The sequence below is a fragment of the Manacus vitellinus genome, unplaced genomic scaffold, assembly GCF_001715985.3.
Source record: "Manacus vitellinus isolate BGI_N305 unplaced genomic scaffold, ASM171598v3 scaffold_48_pilon, whole genome shotgun sequence".
NCBI lineage: Eukaryota > Metazoa > Chordata > Aves > Passeriformes > Pipridae > Manacus > Manacus vitellinus.
Window position 1 is genome coordinate 1,858,344 of NW_021940593.1, and position 19,251 is coordinate 1,877,594.

Sequence of the window (19,251 nt, forward strand, 5' to 3'; positions counted from 1 at the left end):
AAAAAAGTCAGGTTTTGGGGTTTAATTTAAAAAAACCCTAAAACATCAATATCACCAAAAAAAAACAAAACCAAAAAACAAACAAACAATACAAAACAAAACAAAACAAAAAAACCCCACACTGAGGCATTAGACACAAAGCATTTCTGTCACACCCAGATGGGATCTCAGTTTGGGCTTACTGCACCCTGAGCACTACAATTTGCTTTGCTTAATAATTGCTCTAAATCCTGATCTTTCCCCTCCTTAGACAAGGCTAATCAGAAAGCTGTAGAACAAAAAGGTGTCCTTTACTTTGCTCAGCTTCAGAGATTGCACACAAAACTGCACAGAGAAAACGGGCCTGCAAGGAAGGATCAAAGGACAAGGGCAGCACAGGCCTGGAACAGCCCACGGGGACAGGCACACTCTTTGATTGATAGATGGATAGATACATACACACACATTCACTACATATATTCAGAGTGTTTCAGAGCATCAAATCTCAATTTTGTTGGAGAATACCAGACCAAAACATGGTTTCATCTGCTCAATCTAAGTTTTACCATGCAAAAAGAAGGAAGGATGCATTTTATAAGTAGATAAGGAAATGTTCTTGTGCTCGAATTTCTTTATAAACCTTTTAGTAGCATGCAGACCATTTCCTGGATAAGTAGAACTTGGTGTAAGAAAATAGATTAGCTAAGTCTTAGTGTTTTGTACATGTAGATCCTAAATATAGAAAGAAAAACTCTTCTAAACCAGTATATGTTGTTCTGAAATTGCTACTATAATGAACAGTGTATTTTACTGTATTTTTTCCATCTTATGGAAGTCACAGAGCACAGATACAGTTGATGCAACATGTATTTTCACCAGAAAAAGGAAGATATCCTGTCAGATACTAAAATGATATTGAACTGTTAAAAATATTTGTATTATATAAAGCACAGTATTAACAAAGTTTAAACAACTGTAATGAAACAAACAGCAAACTTTTATTATTTCAAGCATCACAAAAAGTCAGGGAGCAGTGTAAGAGAGTGAAAATGCCCACATTTAATAAGTTCGTCTGCATCTGTATGCACACAGCTACTTGACATTGATCCCAGAGAAAACAAATACTAATGATTCTGAAGAATCAAGAAAATTGATGTTTCCAACAGCAATCTTGGAAAGAAACTTTTCAGTCTCTTTAGTCTAGAATATGAGGTAGCACAAAGACTACAGATGTCTCAAGTAAACAGTGTTTGCTATTATCATATCCAATATGAATATTCATATCTGTAAAAAAAGTAGAACCTGAGCATGTAAACTTCTCAGTCAGCAAGCTGCAGCTCTGGCTCTCTTTCTTGGGAAAGTTTTGTTTTGAAGACTACAGATCAGACAAACTGAAAACAGAGTTTTACTAGGAAGCATTTCACTTCAGACTGATCTGCTGAACACAGTTAACAACAGGGAATTAAGTCAATCAGCATCACATTTCTCCCTGATGTGTGCAAAATCAAGTGATTAGAAAAGTCATCAAGGGACCTTCGTGAGAAAGATTAATTACATTATGTATATAAATATAAAACACTTTGGTATTTTAAAAAACAGGAGTAGAGTTTAAAGAAGAATGTGAGGCTTCGACGATGACAAAGACGTTTTTCCTATTTTTTGTTCCAAACAGCACAACCCAGCACCTTAATTGGGAATTCCAGTAAATGGAATCACTGTATGTAAACTGCATTTTCAAGTCTTTAGAACCAAAGCAAAAAAAAGACACAAATGGCTGTAAAACTTCCCTTCTTCACGCTCATAAGATGTTACACTTGTGGATACTTTCATGAGCCCCGGCTGGAAGATTGAAGATGTAGCAAGTTAAGGAAGCATTATGACAACATCTCACATTCCCCAAATCTGTTTGAATATGTATTGGGGTTTGCAAAGAAAGAAGCTAACAAGGTTATTTCCTGTTTAAATAGGAGATGGAAACAGCCATAGCTAAAGCTTACTCAGTACAATGCCAGAGAGAAATGAAAAATGAACCAGTCACCTGAAAGTGAACCTGTTTTCCTTTCCAGCAAGACTATCCACGAAGCAGATGTGTTGAAGTGCATGGTACTTCTGAAGAAAGCAATCACCCTAAGATGCCAAGAAACTAGGATGGTCACAGAAAAGAATGCAAGAGCATCAAAACTCAGAAATTCAGGTCTCAAAATTAAAAAATTACATCAAAGTTGATTTGCAAATCAGCATGGACTTTTCTCTATTTCTTCATCTCGAGTATACTTCTGGCAAGTTTAATTAGCACATTTTGTGCTGTGTGGCAAATCACTGTTAAAAACACAAGCTAAATAATCCAAGATCTTCCCACCCTTACCTCAAAACTCAGTAAGTCAATCTTACCTTTCCCCTTTCCCAAACCAGGGTGCAGAAAAAGGATATCATTGCGTGGGACTGCAGGTGGCAGAGGAGCTTCTCCAGGGGAGGATAGCAGCTCAGGGATGGAACACAGCCCACCATGACCAGCTTGTGCTTGGCTCTCGTGATGGCAACATTCAGGCGCCGCCAGTCCCTCAGGAGGTTGCCAAGCTGTCAGATAAATGGAACTCGCTTTTATTTGTCCTACTTAATGTAGATAAAACACTCGTTTTCAAAAGGCATCTGACTACTACAATTGACTGGCACAAAGGTAATATGACCAACTCACATTTTCATCATTGCTGTTCCTAACAAAAGACACGATTATGATACTTTTGTCTCTTCCTTGGTATTTGTCGACCGTGTTGACTTCCACTCTGTTCTCCTTCAGTTTTGCCATCAAATCAGTGATTGTTTTTAACTGGTGTCTGTAGGGTGATATGATGCCAATGTCTGAAGGCTTGCAGCCAGCCTGAATGGAACAGGAACAGAAGAAAAAAGCTGTCACTGCAGTTGGCTTGGGAAACTCATCGCCATCACAAAACCCTCAAGGATTTCTTTAATTTATTTTTTTTAAACAGTGCTGCAAGATATTGTGTCTACACTAAGTCATCAATGGAACTATAGGTGTGACTGGTATTACTGAAGAAAACAGAAAACCTGAGTCACTGCAAGATCCCAAGCTTTGTCCTAACTTAGCACAAAGACAGATATCCAGGAAAGCCTCATTTTTCTTTCTTTGTCAAACTGTGAGGCGAACATTGAGAACTCCTAGTCTGTATTACTGGATGAAATAAGGAAGGAAGGCAAATCCTCTCCCATCCCTCCCAAAGAAGTGCTCATCTCTTAAAAGAATTTGGCATCCAGCTGATTTATTTACATCTTAAATCCAGCCAGGCAAGGGACAGGTAAGGGAATGCAGCAGGCTCCTCACTGTACTGACATGCAGTCAACCCTCGATTTATCCTTAAGATTATCTCTCAAAGAATAACCCAAAACATAGGAGGTGCCATTACTATAGCAATGTAAGAATCATTAGTTATAAAGCTGCCCCTCCAAACAATGCACTAAAGTGAGAGTTACCTTAAGAAATAAGGATGTGAGAAAGAGCACTATTTTAGCTTCTGTCACATTACTTACACCACCTTTTTCTGCATGTTCTGGTGCTGGGACCTTTAAAAATATAAAAAGGACATAATTACTTTTGCAGGCTATAACAGTGTACTGTATTCTGATCCCTTACTCATCATATCATATGTGGGTTTATACTAATAGTTTTAACTTAAAAAATAAGGCTAAGTGCTAAATTTTACGAATCAGAAGAGCCTGTACTGTAAAGTAACCAAAGAATGCTGCATTTGCAAAACAAGTTGGAACAAACTGCTGAAATGAGTTTCTAGAATGAGTTTGCATCTTAAGAAACTGCCAAACCTTAACGCTCTGACTTTACAGCTCACACATTATAAATCAAAAGACTTACAGGGTAAGAGAGAAAATTACATTTTACATGGGATTTTTCTTTTAATGCTCTCCATACAGCAATATTTACAGTGACTTTTCCCCAGTTTTTTACATGTGTGAAAGCCTACATTTAAAACTAAAGCAAGAACTATCCAAAATGGTGGTCTTGAACTCCTGATCTTTTAAGTGAGCATTCACTGAATTTACCATTTCTTAACTATTAACTCCCTTTTCCTACACCTCGTATGAACCAATGAGGCCGAGAAGCCAAGAACAAGCTCAGAATGTCAACTCTTGTCATTGTGGTATCACAATTCTGCAATTTATTCTCCTTGCTCAGCTCGTGCCTTCTCTAAAGCTGAATTATCAACAGCAAGAACTGATGGTGTCCATCCAGTAAACTGGGGTCAAGCAGACCTCTTTATTTGCAAAGAGTATAAAACTGAACAGACACTAAACTGCTTTCCAGCTCCGAATTCCATTTGCTACTTTTACTCATTTCCTGCCATTTTCTACTATAACCATTCCACTATTTTATAGTGACATAAGCCATGTTTTCTTAGATGCCACTTTTACATGTTCATCATGTTCCGTTTCCCTTCTCAATTTTGAGGACAGCACTGCCACTGAAATGGGAGGTGGTGTAGTGTAACTTAAAGCAGCACTCTCAGAGTTGTACTACAACTGGTTTTACCTTTTTTTTTTTGGAACTCAGTATTCTGAAAATGTCACATCTAAGAAGCCTCCAAACTCCACGTGCTCAAAGTTTTCTCCAAGCAGAAAAGCACTGTTTTACTGAACAGTTGGTTTCTCTCCACAGTAGCATTAATGTAGCCAAAAACTACACAAAAATTATTTGAAGGAAAGAAGTTCTAAAAGCCAGGTCATGCTTATGATAACACATGCTTACATTTGTATTTCTCATGTTCACAAAGTGCACCAACAGAACCCCTGATAAAACCAACTTTGGCCTAGAATTTCTCAGGAAACTTGCCCTAAATCAAGGATGTAATTTTTCAGTCTCCAGGCTCAAGCTGTCAGAAGTGCAGATGGACACAGGGCTTGGTAGAAAAGAAACAAATAGATTTCCCATTACTGTCACAAACACCTTGCATTATTACATAGTAAACAATAAAGGGTTTTTTTAGTTTTTTAAAAAAGCAAGCATAATAAATGGAAGCTTCCTGCTGGTATCATGGTGGTTTTTGCTCTCCTTTCTCCCTGTTTGTATCCCCCCCCCAGTATATTTCTTCATAAGCTTTTCTTGGTTTTATTAAAAATACACAGGGGAAAAAAAAACACTATAAAGCCAAGGAAATACTGGTTTTGTTTGGTCTTGTATTCAGAGGGGGCTTTTCCATTTCTCCCCCCTCACCATGACCACCCCAACAGATGGAGTTTTGACACCAAGTCCAGAAGGAGAAATGATATTATAGACCCATGTCTGAACAAACCCAAGAATATTTTGGAAAGAGAAACTTTCCTCCTGCTTCTACAAACATAACAGCTGTCTTACACTCAAGATGGGCTTTCTAGGAAAAAAAAAAATTCCAAATGGAACAGAAACTCTGGCTTCCCCATTACCAATTTCTCTATGACTACCAGATGAACAGTGTACCAGCCAGTTCCACTTAACAACTCTCTTTCCTGGGCCCAACTGTCTGCTTTCCTGGGAAAGGGACTGCAGCTAGGGAGGCATTCCTGTCCCTGTTTAGTTTAGGCATTTTTAGAAATCTCCCTAAGTCATCAAAGTAAACACTGTTTCTTTTTAGGTCATTGAAGAGATTCTAATAGAATTGTCATAAAAAAATATAGGAATCCTGTAGAATGTTGTAGACAGCACAGGGAGGTTGGAGAGTTTTACCCAGAGTCAGCACAAAAGTTAATCAGCTGATTCAATTATTGGCAGAACACAGTATTAATAGGAATCAACACTGCTAAGGAAGGAAGGAAGACTCAAATCTTCATAATTCAATCACCAACTATAGTGACAAGTACTAGAAACCACAAATGTACTAATTTATTAATCTTTTTCTACATGTATTTAAATTCCTCCTCATTGTTCCTAGTCAGCTTCTTTGCAGAATTTTTATCTACTCTTGAGTTTTAATTTTCCAGCAAAAATTGGTGTCCTCATGAAAGGGCATGTCTAAACCAACTTACTCCTCCCTTACACTTCAGCATATAGAAAGTCTCCAAAATTCCATGGAGAATTATAGCTATTCCTGCCACTGGCTACACACTTTGAGCTACACTGGACATGAGAACAAAGTCTACAGTACTTTCCATATTTTCTGAAATATTACCTGAATTAAACACTTCAGCTGCTCCCAGATGTGATGGGTCCAGCAGCAGCTGATCAGCAGCTACACCACCACCATTTGTGTGTGCTGCACATTTTCCATGGAACCAGAAAATCATTCTCTGAAGTTCCCTATTTTACCCTACCTAAGCTGTATCAAGTTTTACATGTTGACTGTGTTGAGAACTTGCATTAAAATACAATGCTGAAAGAACAGAATGAACTTTACCTTCTCTGTGTTCAGAAAACACACAGGTGTGTCTGGATCAAGTACTTCTTTCAGCCACGTTTTTGAAGCATCCACAAGGTCCAGTTTCAATTTTTTTAGGTTGGGCAAGTTAACAGTGGCATTTGACACCTTCTCTGAGCCACATTCCAGTTTGCCTTCATACACTAACATGTTACTCAGTGACATAATCTTACTAAAGATTTAAAAAAACAAGAAAAGGGATAAAAATCTTTCCCTTTCAATCCCACATTAAAAACACAGCGTAATAAATAAAAGTTTAAATTACCTATTCATTCTGTATTGCACAGTTAATTGGACAACAGCATTCTGGTTTTGTTCCAGCCTTTTAAATAAGCTTTCACTCATGCCAAGATCTCTGTTACAACACAAACACAAAACCCAAAAGTGTGTCAGTCAGAACACTGCAAGAGCCTTCCCAGAATTCATTACTAGTCACTGTCCAGCAGCATTTTATCTTACCTTGCTTCTGCATTCAGCACAAGTGGAGGCAGCTGCTGATGATCCCCCACCAGCACAAACCTTTTGGAGCAGAACAGTGGGCCCAGGCAGATGAGCTGGCTTATTTGGGAAGCTTCATCAACTATACAGAAATCAAATTGCTTCTGAACAAAGATAGGGTGATTTACTCCCATGCAAGACGTTGCCACCACTGGCTGAAAATTGAGACACACTTTAAGGATAAGGTACATTTTATATCCTTTAGTACTATGTTTTCCAGGTTAAAAGAAAAATATTTCCCCTTAAACTAAACAGCTTGACATCTTCTTGCATCAATTGCAAGTGACAAACAAAGCCAGCTTTAGAGCAGACTGCAGCAAATAACCCATTCCTGCCATGTGTTCAGCGATGCCAAGTTCTCTGCCTGTACAATTCATGGAGGGTGCTGAAGTGACTCGTGTAACAAGATCTCAGAGAAAAGCACTGGGGTGTTTGGGACTTATTACTTACAATAAAAATTACTTTGTGTGGACATTAACAGGCTGAAAGTTGAGAAGCATTGTCTGTGCTGGTCATTATCAGCTATAAACAAATTGAAGCCATGCAGAGATTGAGTATCTTTTCCAGCTCAGATTTCTTACAGCACTTCACACCCTTGGGATGAGTTCTCCTCTGCAGCATCCCAACATAAAATCCTGACCTAATTATCTTTAATAACTTGCAGCAAACCCCACTTTTCTCACCTGACTATTATAGACCTCTTCCAGGTCTGTTACAGATTTAATTGATTTAGACCTGCAAATTTCTTCTTCTGTATATTTCTGAATATCTGGATGGACCTTCTGAGCTCGCCCTAGGCGCAGAAAACCAACTTTGAATTTGGCCAACTTGAGCAGGATGTTGTCCACAGCCGTGTGTGTAAAACTAGTCAGAAGAACACTGAAGCCACAAGCAGAAAGAATTCTCACCTAATGAGTGGCAAAGGGAAGGGAAAGAAAAGTTATTAGTTGTCTATGAGAATAGGCAGTCCCATGTTTGACAAGGCAAAAAGCACAAGAGGTTCTGGAGAGAGCCCATAATGAGTTCAATTTGCTGGCTTCCCAAGGAGTCCCTTTTTTGAGCTGTAGCTCAGGATTTGAGGACTTGCTGATATTTGGAGCCAAAGAATTTTAACACTAAATTTTAACACTAAAGCATCACAGAAGTGATTAAATATCACACTTCAATCTCCTCCCTCCCACACATACTCCTACACAGGCAAGAGACAATCCCACACCACAAAATACAGTTTTAGTTCAACCAAATATAGGTTTTTAAGTAAAAAGAAGTGTATTTTCTTCTTTTAATCTAACAGTATCTATATAATTTCAGTCATGACAGCTAATTTTTGGACACTATACAGTTTGTTTAATGCTGTCCTCTAAATCTCAAAAAGAAAATTAAAATCAAGGTACATGATCTTACTAGAGCACATATTGTAGTTGTTTTTCCTGTTCCAGGCATACCCACAATAAGTGTGTAGTCTTTGGAAAGTAGCACTTGTTTCATTGCCTGTTTCTGAGGTTTATTTAGACCTTTGAGGAGAAAAATCAAAACTAAATTAGTACACTTCATCATAATTGTAACAATCACTAAAGTTAAAGTAAAACTATAATTTCCTCTTCTGCTAAAGCCCTTAATAAAGACAAGAACTGAGCAAAGTCTGCAGGTTCTAATGAAGATATGACATTAAACATGATACACAAGATAAGTAGTAAAGGGTCTGCACTACAATCCTAGAAATAAGGAACTGAAGGCATTTTTATTTTTAGACCTTTTTGTGACTTTTTTTCCCTAATATCCTAAATGACCACCTCCATATATTGTGTATGGGCAGTTGTGTTTGATCAGGTCTTTCTGTGACTAAATTAGTCTTCAGCTAGTAGGAAGACATGCAAGACAAGAACTTGGTTTAATAAGAAGAAAACTACCACTGGGCCCCAAAGGAGGAAAAATCACTTATATTCAGCATGATAAACACTTTGGCTATAGAGACTACTAAACAGAGGAGTAGAAAGTCACTTTGTACCCTTTAAAATATTTGCAACAGTTTCCTTTGCCTCTGGAGGAAGGACAGAGCTCAAGTGCTGAATGAACCGTGGTTTCTGGAAGTCAATTATCAAGTTGCGGAGCCTTTCACTGTGGATGAAAGCAAAACAAACAAGAGTTGCAAGAAGAGTTACCAGTTAAGAAACTTTACCTGAAAAGATTGAAAGTGTAAAATTAATTTGGTTTTTCATACCTGACCGGAGAATCTTTCATCAATTTAGAAAGATTTTCAAAAGGGACTCCTATACCAAAATCTCCCTCTTCATGATCCAACCTAAACACGGTGCTCTTGGGGAGCTTTGACAAATTCCTGAAGGATGACATAACATGGATAAAATAATGCTGTTCACCAGCAGTGTGTTCATGATGAAAGACTTGTTCAGTGGTATCTTCCAGAGATGCCAGAGTGAAACATTAGCTAATAAAGATACGCTATTAGCTGATCTAAGTAAAACATGCTCACAGCCCAATTTAATGACAATATAGACTGAATAATGAAAGTTATGGATATTACTGTATCCATATGACTGTCTCATGTTGGAGATGTGAATAAATGGAGTTTAAACATGTTTTTGTGTTAAATCAACAGGCATATCCATTGACCAAGTACTGCCATTTTCCATCAAGAGAAGAGAATTTCTGAAGAGTGCCCCAAGCCCAGCAAGAAGAGTTAGAACAAGTCACAGGTTTTTGGACACTTAGAAGTGCCCCTCCTGAAGCCAGGACCACAGTGTTTTCAAACAGGTATTTTTGTCCTATTACCTGCCCAACAAACAGGAGACTTTTGTTCCACTGACTTCTCTAACATAGCCAGTAGCCAAACCAAGTAAACCCTTTTCCTCTCCACTCACGACCACTCGATCACCAACCAACAGGTTTGTTCCAGGTATGGCACCATTTCTGCGTTGAAAAACATGTAGGTACTGTCCCTCGGAAATTTCACGTACTTCCTCCACTCTGATCAAGTTTCCAACACAATCTCCAGCCTTCTCTCTGAATATATGAGAAAAAGAAATATATTTTAATATTAATAACTTCTTGGGAAGAGAAATATTAAAAAAAAACCTCACACAAGTAAAAAAAAATATCACCCACAACCAACTGCCAAAACCGAAAAACAAAAAAAAATTCCCAAAGCAGCAAATAACAACCCAAACACAATCAGAACTGGGAAGACTAATCAGTCACTTGACAAATTGTCATTGTGCCAAGTAAACCTGCAGAAACAGCACCATGGACTGGGATCAGTCAGCACCAGCCTCAGCCCACAGAGACACAAATAGAATTACACTTGTGCTTCTTAAGGCTGAGGCTGCAATTTGCTGCTTCCTGTGTGTGACTTAACAACAACCACCAAACAAACACCATAGTGCAAACACAAAACCTGTAAATTCATCAGGTTAATGTCTCCATTAGGTCACATCTCAAAAAATCCACCTATGCAAGTAGCATATTTGAGTGCTTCTAACAGCACTAGGAAACATCTAGCTTTGCTGGCAGTGAAAACACCAGTGGGCAATGTCTCACTTTCAGGAGGAACCACCATTTGCATCAGGTTAGAAATTACACCTCACCTTTCCAAAGAAGGTATCATCCATATATTTTTATATCCCTTTTTACCCTCCCCACTCTGCAGCTCCAGGGTTAACATCAGGTACCAGAGGCTGAAATACTCCAGGTGGGAGGGTTGCAGGTGCTGGGTCTCTCTGTCAATAACAGCTGCCAGAGCAGGAGGAAAGGACACACTGGCCATCTTCTGCTCTACAGCTCTAGGAATGCAACCAAGCACAGCAAAGAATCAACCTGCATCTATTTGCTTGCACGTCCATATGTACATAATGACAATCTAAATATATACTGTAACATACCAGATAGATTAATCTATCATCACTGAAGCCAAGTTGAATCTGTATCCTTTGTTCATGTGAGTAATCTTCTATTAGTAACCTTACATCATCTCTATGATTTTGAATTATCAAGGAACATAAATTAATCAAAGACCAATTAAAGGCATTTCAAAGATAGTACTGTACACATTTACATAGTTGAATGTAATACTCAATACACAGACAGGTCAATTTATCTCAAAACTAAACACCAGATGTTATACCTAATCACACATACAAAATACAATCAAATAGTAAAAAGTTAGTTCACCAGTGAATAGCTACCCAGTTAGAAACAATCTTGGTGCTGTAACAACTGAGTATTAGAAGTAATATTGCACAAAACCTACTTTACAAAGACATATCATGGATGCCCACAAAGCTGGCTCCCTTCACATACAATTTTACCCCTACAATTTTAAAAATAATCAGGTGTTCTGGTTACACCAAAGGCTCTCCTGTTCTAACATATCTCATCTGATCTCTTCAAATATAGAGATCTCTTCAAGTATAAGAGATGGTTCTGGTTTTGTGCAGCATAAAGACTAAAACTTTATGTGAAAATTTAGCAAATATCTGCTCATTACTTCTCTTTAAAAGGCAATGTAAGAACACTTTAGCAGAGTAATATCAATGCATCATTCATTACTTGTGTGATATCCTACAGGGAAACAATCTTCTACAAAGTGAAAGAGTTGTTATCAAGACAGAACCCAGGCCCAAAAGACCTCCTCTTTCAAAGAGTTGCAAGAATATAGCTTTTTAAAATTTTAAATATTATTAACTTATATACAACAGATCTGTTACTGTCATCAAGTATTTTGTTGAGACTTATCTCAGATTTTCTCTTGCAGAAAGTGTACCTGAGCAAATACATTAAGTCTCTGGGAGATCAGACCCTGCATTACAAAAGTTGCAAGGGAGTCTGTGAAAGATTCTTTTGGGGTGCAAGAGTCCTCAATAAAGAAATAAAAAGCTGTCAACCCCGAAAATGAAGCCACTGTATCAAAAGCTATGATTATTCAAACTTATTTAGAAACATTAGTCAGACTTTTTTTTTTTTTTACCTGCTGTATAAGAAGCAATTGTGCATTTGGGAGCAATATTTACAGGCTTGACTGTCATCAATCACGGGAGGCAAAGCAGCAAGCTGTGAATGCTGCCTTCCCACAGCAGATTTGTAGGTACTGTGCGTTAAGTAGAAGGCCACGTGGTTTCTCAACTTCATTAATTCTGTCAGAAAAGAACCAACTAAGCTGATGTTTTTGTTTGCAACAGTTTCTAACTCAAAAGTAATTAGCTATCAACTTTTTAGTCAGCTAAGAAGTGATTATTCACATAACAAATCCCTCTGCTATATTAATAAAATAATAGAGTTTTTAACATAAGCTGATTGGAAGTAGTGATGTTATAACACATGATGCATCCCTAAGTACAGCTATTTTGGCAAAAGGAAACCTTACAGGCAACATGAGAGGTTTTAGCAATAGATAAGATAATTCTGGTTTCCAGGGAAGGGGAACAACTTTACCTCTTCTGTCCAGGCGGGCTCCAGAAACAGGATACATTGTACCAGTTTTGAGATAAAGAAGAAATCCAGCTTCAGGATCTGCTCTCCGCTCTAAATTCAACAGTGTGTACAGAATAACCTGCAAACATTTGAGAGAAACTTACTGCAAGATGTTTGTCGTGGTTTAACCCCAAGTTTAAAGCCAAGTACCACATGGCTGCTCACCCACTGCCCCACCAGTGGGATCGGGGAGGGAATCGGAAAGGGAAAAGCTGCAAAACTCATGAGATAAAGGCAGTTTAACAGGAAAAGCAAAAGCCATGCACACAACCAGAGCAAAACAAGGAATTCATTCCCACTTCCCGTGGGCAGCAGGAGAGTAGAGCCCCATCCCACGTAACGGTGACTTGGGCAGACAAACGCCATCACTCCAAACACACCCCCTCAAGCTTCCCCCTTCTTTCCCCCACATCATACACCAATCATGGTGATCAGCTCCATGGTCTGGAATGTCCCTTCGGTCAGCTGGGATCCCTGTCCCTGCTGTGTCCCCTCCAAACTTCCCATCAGCCCCAGTCTCCTCCCCAGTGTGGCAGGACAGGGAGCAGGAAAGGCCTTGGGACTGTGTGTGCTCTGCTCAGCAATAACAAAAACATCTCCATTACCAACCTGTGTTCAGCACAGATCCAAAACACAGCCCATACTATCTCTTGTGAAGGAATTTATCTCTGCTCCAGGCAAAACCAGCACAGTATTAAAACCAAAATACATTCTAAACGGTATTCAGCTCTTCCATAATTTATATGGCTAAACACTCACTATTGTCACAAGTATTCTAGAAGCCATAAGCAGTAAGAACCTGACCAAGGATTGAAATTAAAAGGCAACTTCAGAAGTTAATAACAAGACTACTGCCTCTAGATCAGGCCAGCTATCTGGAAACATGCACAACACTAATTCCCGAAGCAGTTTGCCTCAACCTAATATTTGAATGCAGCAAGAAGAGACTAAAGAGCACATATTTCAGGATAAAAACCAAAAATGTGTTTGAAAGTGGTAAATGTATGTACTTCTTACTCCTCAGTTCACTTCCATTTTATACCAGGAGCTTTGGGCATGCCAGGATCAGCCATCCCTGAATTTAGAGTATACCAAAAAGTGGTCACATTCATAAGACAAAATAGTTCATCTAATCAAACAAGAAAGTACCACAGTCTCTGACAGTGAAGCTGGACAAAGGGTGTTTGTACCTGACTCCTGTGCTCTATGGAGTTAGATTCCTTGCCAGACTTGAGCTCCAGTGGCATTATCCGAGACTGCACTCCCGACTGGCAATGGATTTTCACCCTGGCTGTAACATCAACCTTTCCCTTCAACCCAAACCTGGGAGACCAGATATTCTCTTCGATGTCCAAGATATCTACAATCTCTATCTTAGAAGATACAACTTCTGTTTTTTCACCATTTGACCTAGGAAGAAAAATCAAACCAGAAGTTAACAATTTTGCTTAATTCTTAACATTTAAACATTAAAATGTGTTGCAACTAAATATGTAAATTTTTTGCATTACAGGTTCTCTTTAGGAACTAACTTCAGAAATAAAATGCATCAAGTTTCACTCCAACTCTTTTCCTATTAACAGAGGAAGTGTCATATCAGAAACTAAGTGTAGTTTTGCTATTCACCTGAATTTCAAACTTTAAATGAGACTCTTAAACTGCTTGTAATTGTCTTTGGTCTTTTGTCAACAACCACACTCTAAAACAAAAAAAAAATTAATGATATACACAGGACAGCAGCATACAGATTTTACCTAGACCTGCCATTTCACTGAAACTTTAACACCCCGTGGCTATTACAATTAACAGCAAGAAGCTACAGACAAGAAGAGCTCAGCAGCAGTTGAGTTAAATCACCATTTCACTGAAAAACTGTTGAATCAGTCAAAAATTCCATTTGATTACTAGTTTCACATTCTGATTTGCAGTGTTGCACATATCTACAGTAAATGCTAGCTTAATCAGCAGCTCAAATATCCTTGCCTTTCTAATTACTAAAATCTCTAGTATGTACCACACTGTTCACAAGGATTTTAAGATCAGTAAGATTTTTATGTCAGTTCACCCTCAGGCTTCATGTCTTGCCCCAGTACTCACTATGGCAGCTAAATATGTAGCTCTAGATCAGCCACACTGGCAGTGAGGCCATGAATTAGCTACAAATCACTGAACAAATGGGCAGGAAAAGCATTGTTCTGAAAATTAAAAGTGAACTAAAGAAGGTACACAATATAGAATGGTTTTAACTTTCAACTCCTGGCTTCTTACAGTTTTAGTTGCATTTCATTTTGGTTCACTGGATTGTGCATGAAGTCTTCTGCCCATTTAAAAAATGATGGCAAATATTCTTCCACCTCCTGCATTATTTCTGCTTGTTTCAGATTTAAGTGATACCTGAAAAATAAAACCACGCACATTAAGGAGAAAGAAATATGAGATTTGCTGCTGGTACTAGAGAGATTTTGCCTTGAATATCCACAAGATTAATGACAGTAACTGTCAAGTTTTAATAAGTATCTAAAAATTGTAGATAATGACAGCTTAGTTAAGCTGGTATTCACTGGAAATTACATCGTTATTCTACAGCAACAGAGAAATACAAGTGGGTTTTGCACAAAAAGGTTCATACAAGTGTAAATGACCCCAGCTAGCAGCCTCAAGCAATTACTTTCCAATCCCAACAAACAGTGGCCTGCATATGCAAAAAGGAATTGCAAATTAACAGTTTCATGGAGGCCCAGGGTGACAAAGGCCTTTAAGAAATCCTTAGGAGTCACAATTCAAAATATTACCTTCATAACAGAACTAGAGTAATAAATCTTCTTTCTACAGTTTTAACTCATCTGGGGCTAAAAGGTACTGACATTGCCCAACAGGCAATTTTTAACAGCCTAAATATAATGATTTTTATTTTTTTACATGAGTAGAATTAGATTTTAATGAAGTCTGCAGTAAAATGCTAAAACTGACAGCCATTCATCTTACCATTTTCTGATGGAAATATTAAGACTATTTATTTGGCTAGCATTTCTATCAGCTTTGCTGAGAAAATAAGTGAAACCTCTTCTAGCAACTGAGCCTTTAAGTAACCTGATAAAGAAAATGAAAACCTCAGACATTCAGTGCTTGGTCAGTCACAAATTTCTAGTTCATCTCCTGAGGATAATAATGAATTATGTTTGTCACATTTAAATCAGCCTGGAAATCTAATGTTACAGACACAAACACTGCAACCTGCTTGTCCTGAAGGAATAAACCCCCACATACACATAGTTACTCCAGAAGCACAGTTTGGATCCACAGTAGCAGCTCAGCAGGGAAGTCAAACAAAATTACATTAATAAATGGGGAATTATCTTACTAAAAGGTACCCCATTTCCATCAAGCAAAGTCATTTGGCACGATACTCTCCAGACAACAGTGCTACATTTTCTAAAGTGTAACTTAAAGTGTTCCTGCCCTGTCTTCCAAACATAAAAGCCACTTGTAATGCTACTTACATTTCTTTGAGATACTTTTGTCCATACACGATCTTATTTGCTAGTTCTAGTACTTTTTCTTGTGTCAAGTTATTTGTTACAGATTGCTGGAAGATGTCATGAAGAATTGTACCCACGAGCATTTGGCGCGAGCCAGACTCCGAGCCCTGCAACAGATGTTACAATACATCAAGATTGATGCCACTTCATACCAGCTTCCCTATAAAATGTCTGGGTTTCTTTGCTGCAGATCATGGACTGCACTTATTTAATTGCAAGACCATGACAGCTTTCACCTCACTAATCACCGTCCAGTCAAACCCAAGTGTGAAAGCAGCCAAACTGAAATGAGTCTCTCCTATTGCTTTAGCTCTCATGTTTATCCCAGCCCTGGTAACGTTAGGATATAATCCCTGTGTGATTGATAGGTGAGAAACAAAGGCACAGATTAAAATGAATTTTGAGAAAGTTTTGCCCGTGGGCAAAACAGTAGTATTTCCTAATGCCAATACTTACCTTTACAATCTTACACATATTTTTTGCACAAAGCAGTTTCCTGTGTGTTACCAACTCACAGGAGAATCATTCCAAGTATCTCCAAAATGGCTCAGAAACCCATCAGCAGGGCTGGGCTCTGTAGAGTCACAAGAACTGAAAGTGGTAGCAAAACGACCTCTGTGTGAGTCACCACCAAACAACTGGAAGTTTAATCACTGTGATATTACAGGATCTCTTACAGACCAGTCACTTGTGGATTGCACTCACAATGTGGATGGTGTTACCCCAGTGTCAGGGGTTGTCAGTGCATTGTCCCACACAATTATTCTATTCCCATCAATAAGGGGCTGACACCACTTCCTAGTCTTAATTTCCTGTACTTAATTTTCTTGTTTCAGTCACAGACTCCCAGCCAGGCTGGGAGTTTACCACTCCATTACAATTCCCTTACTCATCTGGATTTATATTCCTATCCTGTCTGGAAGTTTTCATCAGCTGAGACTGGCAGCTGTTGCTTCTCTGCCATCCACATATCAGCAAGGATACTACCACAAGAAACCTCTTTCAATGGTCCAGCAGCTGGATTCAGACTCTTATTTTTCAGAGGCTCTTGGCCAAGAGTGGTAATGTTTTATATGAATGAGGGGCACATCCCTCACAAAGGATTTATACCCACACAAAATGTGGCAAGAGATTATCAAAGAAGTTATCAGAATTTTAAGTGGAAAGACCACTTCTTTAGCCCAGTAACTGTGTTAAAAATACTGGATTATTTCAGCTGCAATTCTCAAAAAACACCAAGAATTTCCACCAGAGACAGTTTCCATCCCAAATTATTCTGTGTTGGACATTTTGCAGTACAGCATCACAGCCAGAATGAACACTGAGTGAACCCACCAGGTTCAACGGAGCAGTAACTCATCAGAGGCAGTCTGGAACTCACTCTTACCCTGAAGCGCTCGCTCAGCACCGCCCTTCTCACACAGCGGATGCTGTTTGACACCGTCGTGCCAGAGAGCAGCAGGTCTGGGTACAGAACCAGGTACCCACGCTGCTCACTGATGACCCACGTGCCGGAGCTACACTCCCCTTCCAAATGAACGACGTCCCCCGGGACAACGGGCACAGACTCCCTGCGATGGGATACATTGGAACAGTCAGCGGCAGCACGGACACAACGTATCAGTGATTACACATTAACCTGGCAGACGCAGTTCTTTGGAACAGGAGCTTATTGGGACTCTATTTTTAGGAAGTTGACTTAAATAAATCCTGAAAGTGAATAAAGGCATTTTTACTGACAAAACTCATTATTTTGAGTACTAGATCATGCATCAGGACAGCCTGTAAGTAGGCAAATCCTGTTGACTTCAAGTCATTCCAGACTGATGTGTTGAACTATTTCAGCATTGTTATGTTTTACTGCTTTTGCATTACATGAGTTCTACCTTCCTACTTAACAATCCTATTTGTTTCAGAAACTCAGCAAAATCTAAAAATATTTAGAATGATTTGGAAATTTCAGGGTTCAAGATCTTAGATATTTTTTCCTTCAAGAAATAATGTCTTATACTTTTCTCCCACCTTTCAGTGTTGGACAGAAAATGAAAAGCAGTGCCAAATAGCACATGCACCCCCATGTGTTTCAAAATACTATGCAGTCTTTTCTCCTGTAACACACCATGCAACACAATTAGTTCTAAATTAGAATCTTATCCTTACATGAAAACAACTTTTGCACTGGGGCTCAAGCTAAGGTGATTTTAACAGGCTGCAAAAAGCCCTCATGTTTTACAGATGTGGTTTTGTACATCTATATGTACAAATATACTTGTATATTTGTACATATAAATATACACTTCTAATTAGTGCAAAACAGTCAAACAAAATAGCCTGCCTAGAGTTTAATGCGTTGCTGTTTGTCAGTACAAAGGCAAATTAAAACTGTAAGGTAGCAATACCCACTGAACACAAGTTACCTGACATCAGTTCTCTCGAGATGAATATCCATTACACTGACATACTGATAATGTTACATTAAATAAAGGTTGCTTCAGGATTTTGTATCATTTCTAAGGCAGTAAGACTGCTCTCAAAGGCAACACAAAGAAAATTTACTTAATAATCCAGTACTTCATTCTCTTTTCAGACATCTACATAATGAATTACCAGCCATTCCTAAGAATGCACAGCTCTGTATCTTCTAGTGAGTGAGATGCTGTAATTCTCAAGTGTTTCTCAGGGTCACTTCCATTTCTCTGTATCAGGCTGACTTCCAGCACACGGTATCTGTTGTTCAGCCCCTTCCTCAGTATCGTGTCAGGGCAGTCAGCCACTTTCTTCTGAAAACTGAAGAACAGCTCATTAACAGACAGAACACTACCTGAAAACAGCCAGCCTATATACAAAGCAAGGAAAAGCTTCAAATATAAACCCAACTTTAATCCCCTTCAATTTTTATACATATTTAGTGCGGTTTTGCAGTTCTACACAGGTAAAGCACAGGAAAGCTCTCTGGTGATGTTTTCATGTTCTTTTGGGATGACAGGGATGAAAAACAAGCATTTGGACATAGGAGACGTAAGGAAGGAGACAATAAATACTAAGTGGCTATTTATTGCAAGTGCTTCATTTTGGTGTCCACATATCCATATTTACTTGAAAGTTAATTATAACTGCACTGCAAACCCTGTGCTTGTGAGAAAGCTTCTATCTCCCTGCACATACGAACTCCCGGTCACCCAAGTACCTCAAACACGGAGTAGTAATCTTTTTTACCCATTAACTTGAAGTTGATTAGAAAACTGATATTCAAGGCTCAGTTTTCCAATAGCCAAAGCCTGAGACAGAGCAGCAGGGCCGCTCTCCTGGCACGGAGCTGTGCCCGCCGGAGC

General features: G+C 38.7%; 1 protein-coding gene across 1 annotated transcript; it reads right to left on the minus strand.

The window, feature by feature from the left end:
* Positions 1-815: 815 nt before the first annotated feature.
* DNA2 (DNA replication helicase/nuclease 2) lies at positions 816-19,139 on the minus strand. The gene is made up of 21 exons (XM_025895901.2): positions 19,136-19,139; positions 18,527-18,755; positions 17,307-17,490; positions 15,881-16,026; positions 14,649-14,774; positions 13,571-13,790; positions 12,342-12,459; positions 11,878-12,043; positions 10,499-10,693; positions 9,687-9,917; positions 9,118-9,234; positions 8,905-9,014; positions 8,301-8,410; positions 7,580-7,804; positions 6,858-7,051; positions 6,664-6,753; positions 6,378-6,570; positions 3,469-3,558; positions 2,675-2,857; positions 2,410-2,556; positions 816-1,834 (listed from the first exon to the last, which is right to left on the minus strand). Exons 1-21 carry the CDS (start codon positions 19,137-19,139, stop codon positions 1,778-1,780), a joined length of 3,135 nt encoding a protein of 1,044 aa, XP_025751686.1. The 3' UTR covers positions 816-1,777.
* Between the last annotated feature and the right edge of the window lie 112 nt (positions 19,140-19,251).

Coding starts and splice junctions, on each gene's coding strand:
- DNA2 (XM_025895901.2), bottom strand. Junction 17,491..18,526: donor TGCATTCTTAGGAATGGCTG/GTAATTCATTAT, acceptor ATCCCATCGCAG/GGAGTCTGTGCCCGTTGTCC. Junction 1,835..2,409: donor ACCTGCAGTCCCACGCAATG/ATATCCTTTTTC, acceptor TTAACTTGCTAC/ATCTTCAATCTTCCAGCCGG.